This window comes from Patagioenas fasciata, chromosome 5, assembly GCF_037038585.1.
Source record: "Patagioenas fasciata isolate bPatFas1 chromosome 5, bPatFas1.hap1, whole genome shotgun sequence".
NCBI classification, from domain to species: Eukaryota; Metazoa; Chordata; class Aves; order Columbiformes; family Columbidae; genus Patagioenas; species Patagioenas fasciata.
Window position 1 is genome coordinate 67,913,242 of NC_092524.1, and position 19,740 is coordinate 67,932,981.

At 44.1% G+C, this 19,740-nt stretch overlaps 1 protein-coding gene across 1 annotated transcript in view; it reads left to right on the forward strand.

Annotated features, from left to right (window-relative positions):
- PELI2 (pellino E3 ubiquitin protein ligase family member 2) overlaps positions 1-19,740 on the forward strand; it is an 85,232-nt gene that overhangs the window by 54,510 nt on the left and 10,982 nt on the right. The window contains exon 3 of the mRNA XM_065839743.2: positions 14,293-14,394. Coding sequence (XP_065695815.1) covers positions 14,293-14,394 — 102 coding nt within the window. The remainder of the gene's footprint in view (positions 1-14,292; positions 14,395-19,740) is intronic.

The following is a 19,740-nucleotide window of genomic DNA, read 5'->3' on the forward strand; positions in this document are numbered from 1 at the left end:
GAGCCCCAGCTCCCTCAGCCTTTCCTCACACGGGAGATGCTCCACTCCCTTCAGCATCTTGGTGGCTGCGCTGGACTCTCTCCAGCAGTTCCCTGTCCTTCTGGAACTGAGGGGCCACAACTGGACACAAGATTCCAGGTGTGGTCTCCCCAGGGCAGAGCAGAGGGGCAGGAGAACCTCTCTGACCTACTGACCACCCCCTTCTAACCCACCCCAGGTACCATTGGCCTTCCTGGCCACAAGGGCCCAGTGCTGGCTCATGGTCACCCTGCTGTCCCCAGGACCCCCAGGTCCCTTGCCCCTACTCTGCTATTTTAGCTGAAGTGCTCTCAGACATTTCTTGTATATTGTGCTTTACTCTGTAATGTACCATTGATATTGAATTTTCCCCATCTGGTAATCCACACTGAAGTTACTGAATAGACAGATGCTGCAGTTAAATACATGGCTTTCAACTGGAACATCCCTGTGCTAGTATCAAATGTATTTTGTGAACCTGGCTGTGAACTTGTACTGTTAAAAACTCTGTAGCGACACCCGGGGACAAAACATTCTGATAAATGAATTCCGACTTTGGTTGTTAACACCTTGTTTTAGTTCCGATGGGTGCCTGAAAATGGGATATGTACTTGTTGCTTTCTCGCTGTCCTTCTCAGTTTGCAGGACGGGGAGGCAGAGCCGTGCCATCTCCTGCACAAAGACACGGCTTGCTTTTTTTTCCCTAGCTGTTTTTGGTAAAAATAACCCAAATTTTAGGAATCGGGGCCAGGCTTGTTTTGAGTTCTGTACGGATTCAGAAGCAGCACTGTGGGGGTTACAGTGAGTTGTGCTTCCAAACGAGCTTGGCAGAGGCACGTGTCGTGCAGAAAGCTCCTCGCTTCCCACTTGTTCACAAGTTGATTTTTCAGCAGCGTAAATCCAGATTGCGCTTTGACTGCTGCCTGTCTTGTTCACTTAAATCACTGCAGTAGCTCAGAGTTTAAGCGAAGTGTGTGTGTTTTTTAAATACACTGAGTTGTGTGTAAGGAACGTGAGGAAGCTCTGAACTTCCCACAGGAAGATGCTTGGTTATTTGTAGAAGTGATAAGTGGAAAAATTAGAAATACTTTTGTTAACTGTAGACTCACAGGACTTTAAAAAACCCAAAAGTGATCGTTTTCCACATGTGAGATGTGTGCTGTTAACTTGCATGCTGTTCCCTCTACTTGAGTATCAGCGTACAAAGAGCCTGCTGGTCGCTTACCACCTTTATCCATGGGGAACACGGATCCTATGGACTTACCCTGCTGTGCCTTCTGCCCCCAAAATGATGCTTATTCAAAAGCTGGGCTTAACTCGCTTTTCTTCCAAGACCTACTGTTAGTAATATTTGTCTAACTTGGTTCAAGAACCCAATGAGCTATTCTGCAGGAATTATTTTTGTTGGTAGTCTCCATGAAGGAAAACACCACCCAGTCCAGTTTGTTGTGGTGACTTGTTGGGATTTCTGTAGGAATCTCAGATCAATAGAAAAGAATCAGTTTGCTTTGGGTTTTGTTGGGTCAAAGAGTGTGTTGTGCAGTCTAGAAAGCAACTTCTACCCTTTGTTGGGCTTTATAAAAATGCAGCTGCTTCCTATAAGCACTAAACAGCTTTTTGGCAAGAGGAAGTTCACATCTTTTATTTCTTTGCTCTTCAGAGATTTTTGTGCAGCTTCTTAACAGGTCCATTAAGGTAACTGTCTGGAGAGGCTTTGACTGTCTTAATGTAAAATTGATTTGTGTCAGATTGAGTTTATGGCTTCTGGAAGCTACTGAATGATATGCAGCTTCTCATCTTGTTATTACGTGCTCTCCTTTGGCATGGATTGGTGCTCCCGGGTGCTTTGATTCACAGAAGCGTTCGCTGCTGGCGCGCAGAGTGTACAAATCTTTCAGTCCGTGTATTGATAGAAGCCCTTGAGGGGACTTTATCACTGTATTTTTTTGGTCTGGTTTTTAGTTAAGGATTCTGATTCATGGCTGTTTTGTGTGCTTGGCATGTCCAAGTACGCAAGCGTAGCCAGGCATCTGCTGCTTTTGTTCCTGATGTATATAAATGAGTCGTAGACTGTTGGCGCGACAACGTTCAGCTACAAACGCCGTTGCATCCTTCACTAATTACTGATATTTTTGTGGGTGTATCAAGAGTTTTCGGGGGTGTGCTCCAGCTGCAGTGGCAAAATGGTATTTATGCGTTTATGTTTAAATGTATGGGCTCGTCGTCTTCCAGAGAAATCCCTACCCGTAGGAAACTAATGCCTGGAGTTTTGGGGTCAGAAGTTTGTGCAAAGTCTCTTTTAGTAGCCTGCTAGTCTCTTCAGCTTCTCTTGCTTTTATCGAGGAGGTTTATTAGGCTTCCTTACTGCGGAGATGGGGAGAACCAGCTCTAGTATATGAAGGTAATAAGTCCTAGCAGCGTGACCAGGACCAGCGGCTCTCAGCAGAACTCAGTTGCTTATCTCTTATTTTCCTCCCTGCTTGTTGCAGGTAGAGAATCTTGAATGCTCAGTGGATTGCAAGAGGTCCTGTTCCTGGCAGGAATGCGTTCAACCTTTTGGTCCTCCTTTTTTCTGGGCTGTTTTGCGTCCTTTTCATATAGAAAATATAAAATACTCTGCAAAAGCACTCGGAGAATTCATGCCCATATGCGTTTTTCTGTTAGATGGTGATGTGAGTGCGTGGTGGGTTGATGCTGAAACAGGAGCAGATGTGTCTTCCAAAAAGTATCTTAATCATTTGGTTGTAATCGGTATTGACAGGTACATGGAAATCTAAGCTGTAATACCAGTGGGTGGATCTGTCTACACTCTGCAGTGATCATTTGAGGTAATGACAAGGGAAGACTGGTGGAGTAAATGAGAAGTTGTATATGACTTTTTTATGAAGTCCGAATAAATTATTGTTGGCTGCCAATATACGAACTGCAAAATTGAGAGGAATATGAATGTACTGGCAGTTTGAAACAATCATTCAAAACCCAGTTAATGTTATGGATCAAACAGATGAAACTCAGTGCAGGACAGTGATAAACGTAAATGTCTCCTGGGCTTCCAAAGCAGGTGAAATGTGTCCTCAGCACCGTTGCAATAGAAAGTGCAGCAGTGATGTGCAGGCAGTAATTTGCCCAAAGGAGCATTCATGGATTTTGGGGTAAGTGATTGATACTGTGGGTGGTTGATGGATCTGTCGCAGTTTTATGTGATGCGTCTGAGCTGTCTCTGGCTTTAGCAAGAAATTCAGTGAGCTGACTGTAAAAGGAAAGCTACAGACTTAAATTCAAAGATGGACCAAAGCATAACATTACTGAACGTGGATGGAAGAGAATGGAAAGGGAAAAGAAAGGTTTAAAGGGTTAGAAAAGCTAAAAGGTGACATTGGGAGGAAAATGAATTCACTGGTTAGGGAGGTAAAGTGTTCACAGAATGTGATTCACAACCACCAAAAGTTTGTGATTTACAAAACAATTCCCAAGCTACTGTATCATATTGTTGAGGGTTTAGATTGCGGGGTGACAATAAAACCCGGGCAGATGTATTGTTAACCTCCAGTCCCCCCCACTGCCCCCTTTAGCCCCTCTGTCTCCCCCCTTCCCACTCAGTACAGGCGATCAGGAGGGAAAGAAGGACAGAGGGAAGAGAACTGGAAACATTAATGATGTTTTACTAATGCTACTGATAAGAATAGAGAAAATAATACAAAATATACAAAACCAATCTTGGAAGTCTCAGCAACTGCAGAGCCGGCACCCAAAGTCCTGGACTGGACTCTCAGCCAACCGGAGCTGGATTCAGTCTGTCACTGGGCCTCAGTTCGCAGGGATGACTCACAAGGTCCTCTCCTAATGTCGACCGTAAGGAAAAGGGAAAAAGAAGGGACGAGATCCTCGTGATCTCCCACTTTTATATGAAGTATCACATGAATGGGATGTTATACACCGTTGGTCAGTTTTTGGTCACCTGTTTGTCGTTGCCCCTCTTGTGAGGTGTCCATCCATGCTTATCAATAACTTCGCATTCCATTGCTATGTTCACCAAAACATGGATCTGGTTCTCCAGGAAAATGCAGCTGATATGAAGCCTTTAGCTGACAGGCAAATTCACTAAAAGAGAAACTTGTTTTTTAACAAAACCGGGACACATATTAGCTGTCCATTAGTATAAACTGCCATGTATTTCAAGCTGCTTTTAATACCTTGAATTATGAAATGCAACAACATGGGTTTCTTTACCAGAGCTGCTCAGGAGTCCTGGGTGTAAGGTAGGACTTGGGTTTAGTGACTGTAACATTGCTGGTTTGGGCCCCCTAACTGGAATCTGTGCAATTCATTCAACACCCATTATGCATTTTGAAGATGTGTTTTGAATATTTGCTTTTGTAGGAGTAGCTCTATGTTATTCCCTGGAATAACAGCATGTAGTCAAGTGTCTGTCAGTCCTGACCCAGATTTACAGTAGCTTATCTAGCAATATTTTAAATTGTTGCCTCCTTACTTGTTGCGGTAACCAAAATAATGATGGGGATGGTGTGTTTGGCGTGCGCTGCATTGGCCGCCTGTCTAAAACTGCACAGCGTCACTAATCCGGCAAATGGAGAAAATCGTTTAACATCTGCCTATTGAGTTGATAAATGGCAAATTGCTGGAGTAGTAGCGCACGACCCCACATGTGCGCTTGGAGCAGATGGCTTTGGTGTACGCGAGAGACAAATGTGCTGTCCCTTCTGTCCCTTCCCCCTCAAATCTCCAAACCCGGCGTGAAAGGGAACATAAGAACGAACTCATGAATGCCTTGAAAGCCGTAAAAGCTTGAAGTATAAATAAATTAGGCTGTTTGCTGATGTTATTTTTCTGTATAGAGCCCAGGTACCATGAGTTTCAAGGGAGGCGATTCGCAGCTGGTGGATTGAAGAAAGGTGGACTGCAGGTTTCACACACAAACTCTTTTATTGGAACTGAGATCGCAGACAGTGCCACACATACAGTTTTAAACCGTTTCTCTAAATGCCAGGTATCTATTGTCCAAATACTGTGCGTTTTTAACTTCCCCCCAGTCTGTTAGCGCTCACGTCATTTAATGAATGAACAAAACCGCGTGAAGCCAGTAAGGAATTTGTGATGTTTTTGCGGTCAATTGGTGTTTTTCGGAAGGCTAGCATTGCTCTATTCTGTTTACCCTGCCCTGAAGAAGAAGAAATCATTTGCCTGTGGGCAGTTCAGTATATGCATCCAGATTTTTTGTTAGAAATACCAAGTGCTGTGTACAACATTTAACTTATTTACGGTGGTGTATTCTTTTACCCATGTATGCCGACTTTGACCTTTTTTGACCATTTCCTAACACTCGTTTAGTTGTTAAGAGTACATTGACAGCTGAAATATTAGAGGCGGACAAGGCCTTAGCATTGGTATTCAAAAGATGCGTGCAGAGATGGTGTTGCAGCTCTAATGTTCCACTTGTTTGTAAGGAAAGGAAGGAAGAACACTGGGCTCGTAGGGAGCGGGGCAGGAAGCAGATGCAGATGTTTCCAACAGCTGGGCCTGTGATTCTGGTGGGTACAGTTATTTCAGCCCCTCCTGCAGGCACGTGAAACCCATTGATAACGTCTCTTTATTTTCCTTGCGACAGGCTAGGGGAAAATTATATATAATAGCTGTATTAGTAGCCAGAGGTCAGTGTGAATGTTCAGTGTTATTGAAATCTAGTGTTACAGAAGCAGTAATTCTGGACAATTACTGTTGGGTTTAAGTGGAGGCAGAGTGAAATTGCAAACAGCATTTAGTTAATCTTATATGAATTGACATTTGTCATAATTTCATGGGGAAACTTGCTAAGTGGGCATATTTTTCTGATATGGGCAAAACATCAGTGTCACGATCATGAGATTTCCGTGTGTTTTGTCACAGTAACCTCATGTCTGCTGGCTCTGGCGGTCAGGCCAAAAATCCTGTGGAAATGTGATGTGTTCTTTGCTTCAAAAGTATTCCTTCCTTGCTGCTAAAGCTCCCTTTTTCTCTTAAATTGCGAGATCTTTTGTCTGACGTCCCTGAGTGTTGCTTGTGTTCTCTTTCTATAAAAGAAATGGAAGGCCGGCAGCCAAGTAAGCAAAGCATTTAACTCCTGAAGGCACTGCTGTCATTAATTTTGAACACGTCAGTGTGGTGTTGGTCAGCTTGGCTACCAACAAAACTAAAGTGTTCCCATAAATCATTTTATTGTCCTCATCCAACCTAATTAACTCAACTAAAACTCCCATTCTAGGAGCAGCCCTTCCTGCGAGACATCTGCCTCTTTTTCTTAATGGATTTTAGCCTTTGCTTCTGCTATAGGGTGGGAGAGTTGGTAACCATAATAAGGTTTAATCCATCTCATGATCTTTGGGGAGCTACCTAGGCACAAGTGAACTGTGAAGTTTAGATTTCCAAATGCAGAGCTTTTATTTCCTTGGAAACATTGCCCACCAGAAGAAAGCAGCTAAATCTCAGTTTCTAGAATTGGATTAAACCTGCAAGGCTTGGAAGCGGCAGCCTAAGGGCTGCGTGAATTTGGGGATCCGCTTCTCCGATTCATGGACACGCTCCTACATGGAAGGTTTGACCTCATAGTGTTGAGTTAATGTAGTCGTGCCCTGTTCTTGAACTCTTGGGCTGAAGATGACTTGGGGAAATGAGCAACTTGGTGTGGGAGAGAGCAAAGGATGCTCCCAGATAGGAAACATCCGGCTGAGGGTAGATGTGAATCTGTGCAGTAGATAAATGTAGAATCTCTTACTAAAACAATTACTAGAGTTTTTGGGAAGGGGAAAAAAAGACATGTGCTTTGCAAGCCTTTCTTTGGGTTTGATCCTTAAGCCAGAATGTTTGCTGTGCTGTTGTGTCTGTTGGTTGAAACAGTGGCATACCTATTACAGGAGACAAATTAGAAGAATATCCACTAGTTCATCAGTATGTCCAGGAGCTCATAGAGATCTCAAAGAACAGCCCATAAAAAAGTACTGCAAGGAAAATGTGGGTTTTCTTGTTGCGCTTGGAGGAATCCAGCACTGGTGTAGTTAACAGTCTTAGGTCGGGTTATTTTACAGACATTGTGTGTTCCTGCAGAAGGGGTGGTCTGCTGCTGTTTTGCCTCCTTGTGGTTTATCGGTTGATAAAGAGGCTTTTCTGGAGATATTTGACACTAATCTGTCGTTGTGTAAGAGGAAACTGTTCCCGTTTTTCAGCCGTACTGACCTTTCTGCTGGTTTCCAGGCCAGAGCTGCCCGTGCTGCCTGTGTCCAGTCTGCTGAAGACGTGGTATTTTTTAAGTTTTGTGTGCTATTCTTTTTCTGCATCTTTGCTAAAAAAGCAGAGTGCTAAGAAATATTGAATTATTATATTTGTTTTTTGAATGAAAGTTTTGTGTATTCTTATCCACCACCTCTCTGACCAACCTGGGCCAGGCTCTCACCACCCTCAGGGCCAACAATTGTACAAGATGTGCCCAGGCAGGGTGAGGCAGCCCTGGAGAGGAATCATATCAGACTCTTCTCAGAGGTGAAGAGACCGAGACCTTCCCAGGGGGTGACCCACAGCAGAAATGGTTGGAGGAGTGGGTGACACTGGAAGCTGTGCTGCCATCCAGAGACCTGGACAGGCTGGAGAGTTGGGTGGGGAAAATTTAATGAAATAGAACAAGGGCAAGTGTAGAGTCTTGAATCTGGGCAGGAACAACCCCAGGTTCCAGTATAGGTTGGGGAATGATCTATTAGAGAGCAGTGTAGGGAAAGGGACCTAGGGGTCCTGGGGACAGCAGGGTGACCATGAGCCAGCGCTGGGCCCTTGAGGCCAGGAAGGCCAATGGTACCTGGGGTGGGTTAGAAGGGGGTGGTCAGTAGGTCAGAGAGGTTCTCCTGCCCCTCTGCTCTGCCCTGGGGAGACCACACCTGGAATCTTGTGTCCAGTTGTGGCCCCTCAGTTCCAGAAGGACAGGGAACTGCTGGAGAGAGTCCAGCGCAGCCACCAAGATGCTGAAGGGAGTGGAGCATCTCCCGTGTGAGGAAAGGCTGAGGGAGCTGGGGCTCTGGAGCTGGAGAAGAGGAGACTGAGGGGGGACTCATTCCTGGGGATCAATATGGAAAGGGGCAGTGTCAGGAGGATGGAGCCAGGCTCTTCTCGGTGACAACCAGTGACAGGACAAGGGGCAATGGGTTCAAATTGGAACACAGGAGGTTCCACTTAAATGTGAGAAGAAACTTCTTCCTGGTGAGGGTGGCAGAGCCTGGCCCAGGCTGCCCAGGGAGGTTGTGGAGTCTCCTTCTGTGCAGCCATTCAAACCCGCCTGGACACCTTCCTGTGGAACCTCAGCTGGGTGTTCCTGCTCCATGGGGGGATTGCACTGGATGAGCTTTCCAGGGCCCTTCCAACCCCTGGCATTCTGGGATTCTGTGATCTCTCGCTAAACTCTGCGCCTCTCAGAAACCATCTAGTCTGACCACAGTATCATTTCAGTTGGAAGACACCCTCAAGATCAAATCCAGCCATAACCTCAACTCTAGCACTAAACCTCCTATAAGCCAAACTGATCACGTATCTACAAACGTATGGCAGAGAATTGCCTGAACCATAGGCAGCTTCTTGCAGGTGAATTAGCACATGGGCCAAATTTACGGCTTTTCTGGCATTTCCCCAGACACCTGAGAGCTGCTGGGGGTGGAAAGGAATGGTCGGTGCTTGTACAGCAGCACAAGAGATGTGCAGCCCAGCACCCTAGGTCTCTGTACTACCCAGTGCAGATTCCTCCTCTTTTGAGCATCACTGGATCTCTAAGGGGAGCAGGGGAAGATCTGCTCTTAGCTGGGGGTGCTAAGCTTAACCAGCTCATTCCTCACTGAGCCAAACCCCCTGCTTTAGATCCAGAGCATCTGTTGAGCGTCACCAGATCGCCTTGGTTTTTCCCCTGCCTTCTTACACACACTTTTCATTCTTATTCCCCTTACCTGCAAGGTGTGTTTATATGTGGAGTGAGAGAATTCTACTTTGTCACTTCCTGAAACGGTGGTAAAACTGATATCAGTTACCTTTCCAGAGCAAATACTTCAGGTGGCAGGGCTGTTCCAGGGGCTGCTGAGTTGCAGCGTTGCTGCTGGGAAGGCAGCTTCTGTTTGATCTTTGTTCCTCCGAGACCCGCCAGATTTATAAGCTGTAGCCTTCAGCTGCTGCTTTGATTGTGAGTGCAGAATGCTGGAAGGAGAGAGAAAGGAGCAAGAATGAGAAGTGTGTGTAAGAAGGCAGGGGAAAAACCAAGGCTGTGTGTAATTCCAGCCAGCAAGGAGTATGGAGCTGAAAATGAGCTATTAGCAAAGCTTTAAGAAAACCCAACACATTGCTTAGGCCTTGTTTGTGTGGGGGTGAGATAGTGGGGCTTCTCAGATGCAGCTCCTTTCAGTCCCTGAGAACACATGGCAGTTTTGGTGATCTTAAATCACTGGAAAACAAATTTCAAGGCTGGGACGGGGCGAGGGGGAAGCTGTAGCATTTACTTTGAGCGCTGGAGATGAAAGGACAGGAACCTTCCCGCTAAGGTCAACTGGTTCAACGTGTAGTGAGGCTTGGAGCGTGCACGCTGTCCTGTGACTTGAAAGTCACAGAATCCCAGAATGTCAGGGGTTGGAAGGGACCTGGAAAGCTCATCCAGTGCAATCCCCCCATGGAGCAGGAACACCCAGCTGAGGTTCCACAGGAAGGTGTCCAGGCGGGTTTGAATGGCTGCAGAGAAGGAGACTCCACAACCTCCCTGGGCAGCCTGGGCCAGGCTCTGACACCCTCACCAGGAACAAGTTTCTTCTCACATTTAAGTGGAACCTCCTGTGTTCCAACTTAAACCCATTGCCCCTTGTCCTATCACTGGTTGTCAGCCAGAAGAGCCTGGCTCCATCCTCCTGACACTCCCCCTTTCCATATTGATCCCCAGGAATGAGTCCCCCCTCAGTCTCCTCCAGCTCCAGAGCCCCAGCTCCCTCAGCCTTTCCTCACACAGGAGATGCTCCACTCCCTTCAGCATCTTGGTGGCTGCGCTGGACTCTCTCCAGCAGTTCCCTGTCCTTCTGGAACTGAGGGGCCATAACTGGACACAATATTCCAGGTGTGGTCTCCCCAGGGCAGAGCAGAGGGGCAGGAGAACCTCTCTGACCTACTGACCACCCCCTTCTAACCCACCCCAGGTACCATTGGCCTTCCTGGCCTCAAGGGCCCAGTGCTGGCTCATGGTCATCCTTTGGAGATGGATGGATTACTATGTAAACATGAGCTCTCTTGTGAAAAGATGCTGGGGAAATGTGTTCCTTCATGCCAAGAGGACTATTGTACCTCAGACTTCTCTTGTTGCTTTCATTTGGCATTGGGACTTCTAAAAATCCCTTAGCCCCAGTGCAGACATAGAGTAACTAGCAGTGGAGTTATTCTGGATATATCTCTTCCTGCTGTTGTTTGCTCTCTCTATTCCTCCACAGGGTTTTTCCTGGTCTCCACTTTGCTATCTGTTTCCTCCAAGGGGAATTACTTGGCTTCAGCAGCTTGATCCAGTTAACCATATAAAACCAACTGCTGGATGAATCCAGCCTGTATCTCCCACCAGCATTCCAACTGGCCAAGAGATGCCATATGCTATGGACGGGCTGGAGCCACATGTTTCCTATTTGTTTGGCAGGCTCAAGCTATATACATTAGAGAGGTTTTTCCAGCATTTGTTTCTGCTGGGAACTAATTTAGGCTTCCCCCCCCTGCCTCGCCTCCATGTTCAATTGCTGATTTTCATTAAACTTGTAAAAACCTAAAAGTCATGCAAAAACCACTCTCAAATTAAACTGATGTTGACCCACACACTCAAAATGTCAGTGGACTCTGAGCTCTGAAAATGCTCATTATTGCTCTGGTGGGTCTCGGCAGCCTTGGTGGGGAAATACAGGTGTGGTTTGGTGGCCAATTTTTGTTCTTTCGTGTTTTAATTCCTGCTTGGAAGGTGAAATGCTTGGTGTCCAGCCTGAAATCCTGAAGGCATCTGCTAGAACTTGTGGTGCTGCCGTACGTTGTGTGAGAGCCAGTCTGATATGTGACAGCATCAATGTATTCTCAGGGGGGGAAAAGCTTCCTGGCAGGAAACAAAGTCTAGAAATCTGAACGCTAAAAATAGTAAAAAGGCAACCTCATGATTTTAATTGCTACACACCAATGAGAATTAGAATGGGGTTGGGGCAATCAATCTCCAGACTTTTTTGGGATTTGTAGTAGTAAGGTTCTGTAGCACCTTAAGCAGTCAAGTCCTTCATGATTTTTGCCTGTGACTGCCTTCCACTTACAACACTATTTATTAAGATATATACCTTTCACTATCCCAGGTTCCAGTATAAGTTGGGGAATGATCCATTAGCAAGCAGTGTAGGGGAAAGGGACCTGGGAATCCTGGGGGACAGCAGGGTGACCATGAGCCAGCACTGGGCCCTTGTGGCCAGGAAGGCCAATGGTACCTGGGGTGGGTTAGAAGGGGGTGGTCAGTAGGTCAGAGAGGTTCTCCTGCCCCTCTGCTCTGCCCTGGGGAGACCACACCTGGAATCTTGTGTCCAGTTGTGGCCCCTCAGTTCCAGAAGGACAGGGAACTGCTGGAGAGAGTCCAGCGCAGGCACCAAGATGCTGAAGGGAGTGGAGCATCTCCCATGTGAGGAAAGGCTGAGGGAGCTGGGGCTCTGGAGCTGGAGAAGAGGAGACTGAGGGGGGGACTCATTCGTGGGGATCAATATGGAAAGGGGGAGTGTCAGGAGGATGGAGCCAGGCTCTTCTCGGTGACAACCAGTGATAGGACAAGGGGCAATGGGTTTAAGCTGGAACACAAAAGGTTCCACTTAAATGTGAGAAGAAACTTGTTCCTGGTGAGGGTGTCAGAGCCTGGCCCAGGCTGCCCAGGGAGGTTGTGGAGTCTCCTTCTGTGCAGCCATTCAAACCCGCCTGGACACCTTCCTGTGGAACCTCAGCTGGGTGTTCCTGCTCCATGGGGGGACTGCACTGGATGAGCTTTCCAGGTCCCTTCCAATCCCTAGCATTCTATGATTCGATGATTCATTGTGAGTAGTTCATAGTTCTTTTGTTTTGCATAGTTCCTGAAATACTTCTACTTCTTTTTTGACTTGAAAATGGCCAATTGCTTGGAGACCGGCAATTAAAATGCCTGTAAAATGTCTTTGAATCAGAGCAACTGTGTTGGTGATGAGTAGACTCTGAAACCACACAAGTTGAAACACTTCACATTGTTCTTAGCTTTTTAAAAAAATGATTTCACACTTCCAGGAAATTAAATGAGGCATTTCACACTGTAAATAACTGGGTTTGAATAGTGGAAAATAAAGAGGAAGGGGAGAGGGTGAGGAAGGGGAGAGGACTGTCCTACCCTAATATTTCAGAGGAGATGCTCACCTTGGTCAGCCATATAAGGCTTAGATACATTAATACAATAATTCCTAAGTTCTGTAGGTATAGGACATGACTTCACTGGGTAACTCTGGAAGGTCCTACATTTTCTCTCTTGTTTTTTCCATCGGGCCTTAAAGTTCTCATTTTTTGGTCTCCCCAAAGTTGCTATTTGCTCCAGTATCTTCTCTGACAAGAGCAGAGCTTAGGACATGTATCTGTGCTGGGGAGTTTTACCCAGTGTCTGGTTGTTGGTGCTGTCACATTAACGTATATATTCAAACTGGGAAATATAGAATCTGTGTACCGACGATTAACAACAACAGCTGAGAAGTGAGGTAAATGTATTTACAACTGTTGGAACAAAATCAGGGAAATGAGACTTAATAGCTTAAAGTTTTGTGAAAAGACCTAGGAAAGGTCATCTTGCCCAAGCCTTTGCCTCCAGGTATTATCACCTAAGCCTAAATCTTCAGCAGGTGTTGGGTCTTCTAAGAGCTTTTAGCAATAGTCTCTAATCTTTTGCTATAAATGCACGAGGTTTACAAAAAACAACTTTTCCATCATGTTATTATCAATAATTCTGTGTCGAATACTTTTGCAAACACTTAGTAGGCTTTTAGTATGTGTGTAGATGTTTTTAATACCTCCAACATTTAGTAAGACTTTTAGTGATTTGTTAAATAGTAGATCTGTAGCTTTGGGATCATTTAGACTTCTGTGAGAGAAGAGGGACGAATGAGTAGAATAGATTTAATTGCTTAGTTTAATCATCTCTATCTGTGAATTTTGTAGATGAAGGAATGGAGCTACTGAGAACCTTTTCTATGAAATTACCCGCTTTAGCAGAAAACTGGAGAAAGCTTTAATTAACTTATTAATTCAACACTTCAGTGTCTGCAAAGTGTTTTCTGAGCAACAACCGTCATTACCTTTCATAATTGTATGCGGCTACATGGATCTCATATTTACATCTGTTTCCCTGTTAGCCAATAGATTGGGTTTTTCAGCTTGTTCCCCTCTGTCCTGAAGCTTTTACAAGTGCATTTCCATTGTATAGATAACACAATTTCACTTTGACACCGCTTCATCATTCAAAGTGAGTGTTAAGTCTAAGCTTAAGAAGGCTCATCCGTGCCATGAAGAATTTGTGCGTTGAGGGTCGGGGGGTTCTGATGGGATTGCTGGGTCCTGCCCCTTTTACAGCTCTTTGCTGTGGCAACTGTTCTTTGTGTTTATTCAACAAGGAGAACGGTTTCCCACTGTTTCTTTCTGCGTTGGGACCGTTTAGTGCTATATCCATATCTACAGAGATCAGTTTCCTGGGACAGGTAGTACAAAGTACCCTGTAATGAGAAAAAAACGGGTGGAAAGTGTTGGTTTTTAATCATGATTTATGTCGAATTGCTGGGCTCTTTCTGATGAAATCTGCTTTAACGATACCCCTGAAATCCTGGCACTTTTAATTGCAATCCAGTTGTACCGCTCGCTTGCTTTAACAACAAGTAAATAAACCAAAGAACCCTAAACCCAAGTCTTTGCTGGCGTAGAAACCCCAATGAGGGTTAGGAATTTAATATCATTTCAAAGAGAAAACCATGTGTTTTAAGTCTAAAGCTATGAAAACGGTTGGTATTGGGTGCTTCTAAACTAGAAAGAGCGTGGGGTTTTCCATTGAAACCAAAAAATCCTATTGTATGTGTTTAGCCAGCCTTGTAATAAAATGTAAATGTAATAAAACGATACACTGCTTTTCCTGATCATAGTAAAGGTGTTTATAGTGCAAAATGAATTTGATTATAATGTTTTTGTATATAATAGACGTATTTTTGTATTCAACAGGCAATCAGCTGTAAAGGTCAGCACAGTATCTCTTACACGTTATCCAGGAATCAGACGGTTGTAGTGGAGTACACTCATGATAAAGATACAGACATGTTTCAGGTAAGGCTCTATGCAATACATGCTTTTATAAATGATTGTGTTTTTCAAGCAACATATGGAACCACAGTTCTGCCTTTTTCTTCTGGACATTTTCTGCGATGTGTGGAATTTTTGTGGTTGAACTCAGTTTCATTAATATGGGAATACATCGTTTTCTCTTTTCAAACCAGCATCTGTTAATACCCTTCCTACCTTATTGCTTTCACTGTACTCTGCTTTTTCTGCAAGGACAGTGTAGCAACTGTACTAATAGTACCAGAAAAAGATGTGTGCTCTGTTTGGATTCGTGAATAAGCACAAGAATATACCCCCATCCTCCAGTTAATCAAGTAGCTGGAGTCAAAAGGGAATGGATGGGAGTAGGACGTGGGATGGGGAAGGGAGCCATGCGCTAAAGGAGACAAACTGGTGACAATGATAAAACTGATCCTGAAGAGTGTGCAAATATATCAAACGGTGTAGGGGACTGTGCTGAGTTTCTTTAAGTTACTTCTATCCAATGTGTTTTCACTCTCCCATGTATACATTTGTGTTTTTCAGCATCATCAAGTGTTCTGGTAACTGAAGTTGTTTTTGTGCGTGATGGTTATTTTTATATATATGTAATAAGAGAGCAAAAATCCTGTACTGACTGAAACCTCAAGCTCAGAGCAAAACAAACGCACACAACCTTTTCCAGTCTAGACTAATTGGGTCTGTCTTGTCAGCGACCTCTGTAATTAGAGCATCTTATAATGAGTTGTTAGCCCTCCGTTCATATTTAGAAGGGTCAGCAGTTGAGTGGTGTTGACAGAAGAGGAAATGACTCTGTCAAAATGAAAATGTTGTGCCTCATGTCGATTTTGGGTTTTTTTGCTCTATATCCAGTTTTTCCTAGTGTGACTAGAGTGCAACAGTTTAGGTCCAAATAGGAATTGATTAAAAGCAGTCTGGTTCATGTGATGCTGCATGAATAGATAGTTAGAAAGGGATCATGCTGCCGGAGTGAATTGAAATAGGTTTTTCTATGTTAACTAGTAAAAGGAAAATATATATCCCATCCTTTTGAGTTACTGCGTGATACTTGTTTCTCTCTGCAAGCTGCTTTTGTGCCTTGAGTAGCTCCAGTGAAGCCGCTTCTGTATGTAAATTTGGGGGAAAAAAAGATATGAAAGCTGGAATTTTTCCACTTCTTGTATACACTGAAAAATGAATAAAGCAGAACAGCTGCTGCTTTGGTCGTATTGTATAGACAGCGCTTTTCTTGATTGCATAATGTGCTAGTGGTGGGTACAGCTTTTATTTCGGAGGGTGTTGATGAAGAATTAGGCACGCTGGAGTGCTTAGCTGTCACTCTAGTGAAATCCAGCAACCCGAGGTGAAGAGATCTAGCACAGGCAAAGCAGTTTTAAAGCAGTTTTACACAGACCAAGCTTCAAGTGACCATTGTCTAAGGCAGTAGGTTAAGGGAGCTAATTAAAGATGCCTTGGATCTAAAGCAGGGGGTTTGGCTCAGTGAGGAATGAGCTGGTTAAGCTTAGCACCCCCAGCTAAGAGCAGATCTTCCCCTGCTCCCCTTAGAGATCCAGTGATGCTCAAGAGAGGAGGAATTTGCACCGGGTAGTACAGAGACCTAGGGTGCTGGGCTGCACATCTCTTGTGCTGCTGTACAAGCACCAACCATTCCTTTCGACCTCCAGCAGCTCTCAGGCGTCTGGGGAAATGTCACAAAAGCCCTAATTTTGGCCCATGTGCTAATTCACCTGTGAGAGGCTGCCTATGGTTCAGGCAATTCTCTGCCATACGTTTGTAGATACGTGACTGGTTTGGCTTGTAACAGGTTTAGTGCTAGAGTTGAGGTTATGGCTGGACTTGATCTTGAGAGTGTCTTCCAACTGAAATGATACTGTGGCCAACTGGATGGTTTCTGAGAGGCGCAGAGTTTAGCGAGACCTCTGACCATTTCTGCTGTGGGTCACTCTCTGGGAAGGTCTCGGTCTCTTCACCTCTGAGAAGAGTCTGATATGATTCCTCTCCAGGGCTGCCTTGGCCCTGAGGGTGGTGAGAGCCTGGCCCAGGTTGGCCAGAGAGGTGGTGGCTGAACCATCCCTGGAGACATCCCAGGCCAGGCTGGACGGGGCTCTGAGCAACCTGAGCTGGTGAAGATGTCCCTGCTCATGGTGAGCACTGGATGAGCTGGGAAGGTCCCTTCCAACCTAAGTCATTCTGTAATTCTCTTCCAATACCAATAAAACGTTTTGAGCTGTATCGTGTTGTTGGTAGAGTGTCTCGGTCCTTCTGGTGCCCCCTGAAATGGCTGATGTGTCGAGGTTAAGGCTTTTGTGGTGTTAAAATTCCTGTCTTCGGTGCAGTCTGTTTCTTATGTGCAGGTGGTCATGCTGTGACTTGATCTCAGCATCACCTCAAGCTCTGTGTCCTGGTTTGTGTTTCCACTCTGTCTTTTGAGAACTGCACTGCAAGCATTGGCCTGGAGGGGCTGATAGCTGTGAGAATGGGTAAAGGAAAGAGGAGTCATAGTCTTGCAGGCTGTGACAATATTTTACTACTCAAGTCATGCTAGAAATTTCCATTATTAGATGAGCCATTAGGTTTTAATTATTCTCAATAATCTGATTGAACCATCAGAGAAGAGTTGCTTGAAGGCTGGTTTGTGCTAAGGTAACCGTAGTAAGGAATGTGAGTAGCTTAAGTAAGGTGAGAAGCTTAGAATGATGGTTGATAGTAACACCTTAATCAGTGGGACCTGAAATGAGAAAAAGGGCTGAAATAGGGAAAAGGGATGTCAGAGGTTTTTGTTTTCTTGGTCAGGGTACCATTTGTAACCTGTGAGGACTGAATCTGTGGGTTTAGAGCTGATTTCTTGTGGAAATGAAGGAGATCCACAGCTCACTGAGCAGCTGTCACCTTTTTCCTCCTCCTACTGTGCAAGTCTGGTGTTGGTCCTTATCTTCCATAGAAAATGGGAGAATTGTGGTGTTCATGACTTGTGTTCTGCAGTTTTCCAGAAACAAACAGGAAAGTTTTGAAGATTGCAGATCCAGAATAGCTTCATGGTTTATGCTTTCCAAGGTTATAACCCAAAAAGTGTCATCTCCTCCTGCTGCTGCTTGAACTGCACTGCCCACCCTCCTATGCAGACACACATCATTTGTTACCCACGCAGGTTTATATGCATGTTTGGTAGATGCAGGATGAAATTTCATATGGAAGTAGCTCTACCTCCTGTTCTTCTACCAGTTTTTTTCCTAAGACAACATTGAGTCTTATTTTAATTTATTCTGTGCTTATTGAACTATTGTTCTACTGCATTGTGTGCAGTTTGGGTTTTGAGTTTTTAAATGTAATTCTGTAGTGAAATTTGTACATTTGTCTTAGTGATACCCACATCAGTTTTCTTCATGCAGTAACAAAACCAATATACTAATGTGTTCTATAAGGCATCTTCCAAAATCTATATGCTGTTCAAAATTACTTTCTTCAGGGTATTGTAACTATTCTGTTGATGCTGCATCCATTGGAGTAGAACTGTTCCTTCATGGTTTGATTAGGTGGGAATGGGTTGGTTATACCTTTTTGTACTGCAACAAAGAACCCTAAATACCCTAAGTCAATACAAGTTTATACGAGAAGCAGGCGCATTTCTAAAGAAGAGCATGGTCCAATCCTCCCTACCATCAGAGTGAATTTGTGTTGAAGTTCAAGCATCTGCAGCTGTTAAATTATCTGTTGGCAGGTTGTCTGGTTCTTGCCTCATCTCAGGAGTGAGCGTTTTTAATAGCATTTCTTAGATCGACAGTAGACACCAGCAAACGGATGGACTGCCCGGCTTTTACACAGCTTTTAACAATAACCTCTAGTGTAGACAACAGGACCTGTCTTACTAATCAGTTGGAAGATTTATGGTTTGTTATCGGAAGCAACTTAGTGAAATAATATAGAATATGACACAGATATGATAGTAGAAAGTTCTTCATTTGTTCCTGAGGGACTTTTCTTTTCTGGTGATCGCAAACCCAACGTTTTAATTGCTACAGAGCATGAGGAAATTGCCATGTTTTCAAGACCACTTCTTTGAAGAGTTTCCACTGTTGAAATGTAGCACAATACATGAGTCTGATCCTCTAAAAGGCTTTTCAAGAGGCAGAGAAAAAGGAAAACCAAATACTTAAAAAATTTGACATTGTGTAGAAATACTTGTGACACAAATTACAAAATTATATGTAAAGTAATTACTTGGCTTAAAGTCTCTGAAATGATATAATATTTTTAAACCAAATAAAAGCTTAGTATATGGCTTTTCATGCTTATATCCAGACATATTTGTATTTCATGTTGACTGATTGCTATGATGTGAAGACTGTGAGCAAACACTCGTGTGTTTTGTCATCCGTTGAGCGAAAATACGGCAGGTTTATCTCTAATTGCATCTAAAAGCTTTCAGAATGATCTGTTTGAGAGACTGCAACAGGCAGAAACGGATTGTGAGCAAATTTCTTTCATGTTCATTATTGATTATCCTTTAAGAGACTTCACATGCGGATGGAGAATGGGCCAAAGTTACCGATCAGGTCCCTGGTGCTGGTTGGTGCTGTCAGCAGGACTTGCATTGGTTGGGAAATAGAAGCCTGTTAGAAATGAACTGTAAAAAGAAGAGGAATGTGGCTTTCTGAGCTTTAGCTTCAACTTGTCAAGTTATATAAATCAGAAATATCCCATGTTAAATAGTTTCTGAACTCAATGTCTTGGGTGTTCTAGTAGTCACTTTACTTTCTATGAAGAATTGAAGTGCTTTTTCAGTGTTTCCTTGATGCTGCTTCTGTGGCAAGTTCATCCTGTTCCGTCCAGGGGTTGAGAGCCATGAGATGGAGAAAATAACTGGATGTGTCCCTGAATACATGAATTTTGGTGTATGGTTGAGTTTAACGCTGCAAAGTAGAACTGAAAGCAGAAGTACGGCAGAAATCCCTTTACTGTTGCTATCACTTCAGTTGTGACAAGGGTTAAGTATTAAAAATATCACTTTCCAGCTCTTGAATAACGTTTCTTCACAGCAAATTCAGTTTGCAGAGATGTTTGTTCATGATGGAACCACACATGGTTGTGAAGAGCAAGAAGCAAAGCAGAGTGTAACTTCTTGGGGGACGACGAGATGAAGTTTAGCAAGGAGATTATTACTATAAGTGTAGATTCTTGATATTGAAGATAGTTGCATGTGAAGGATATTCTTAGTTTTCTTCTGTTTGATCACAGTGTGTCTATAAAACTTAAGTTTGCAATGAAGTTTTGTGTTCCAGATGCCTAAATGTTTCCAGTTTTCAGATTAAAATGTATAGATGTCCATATAGA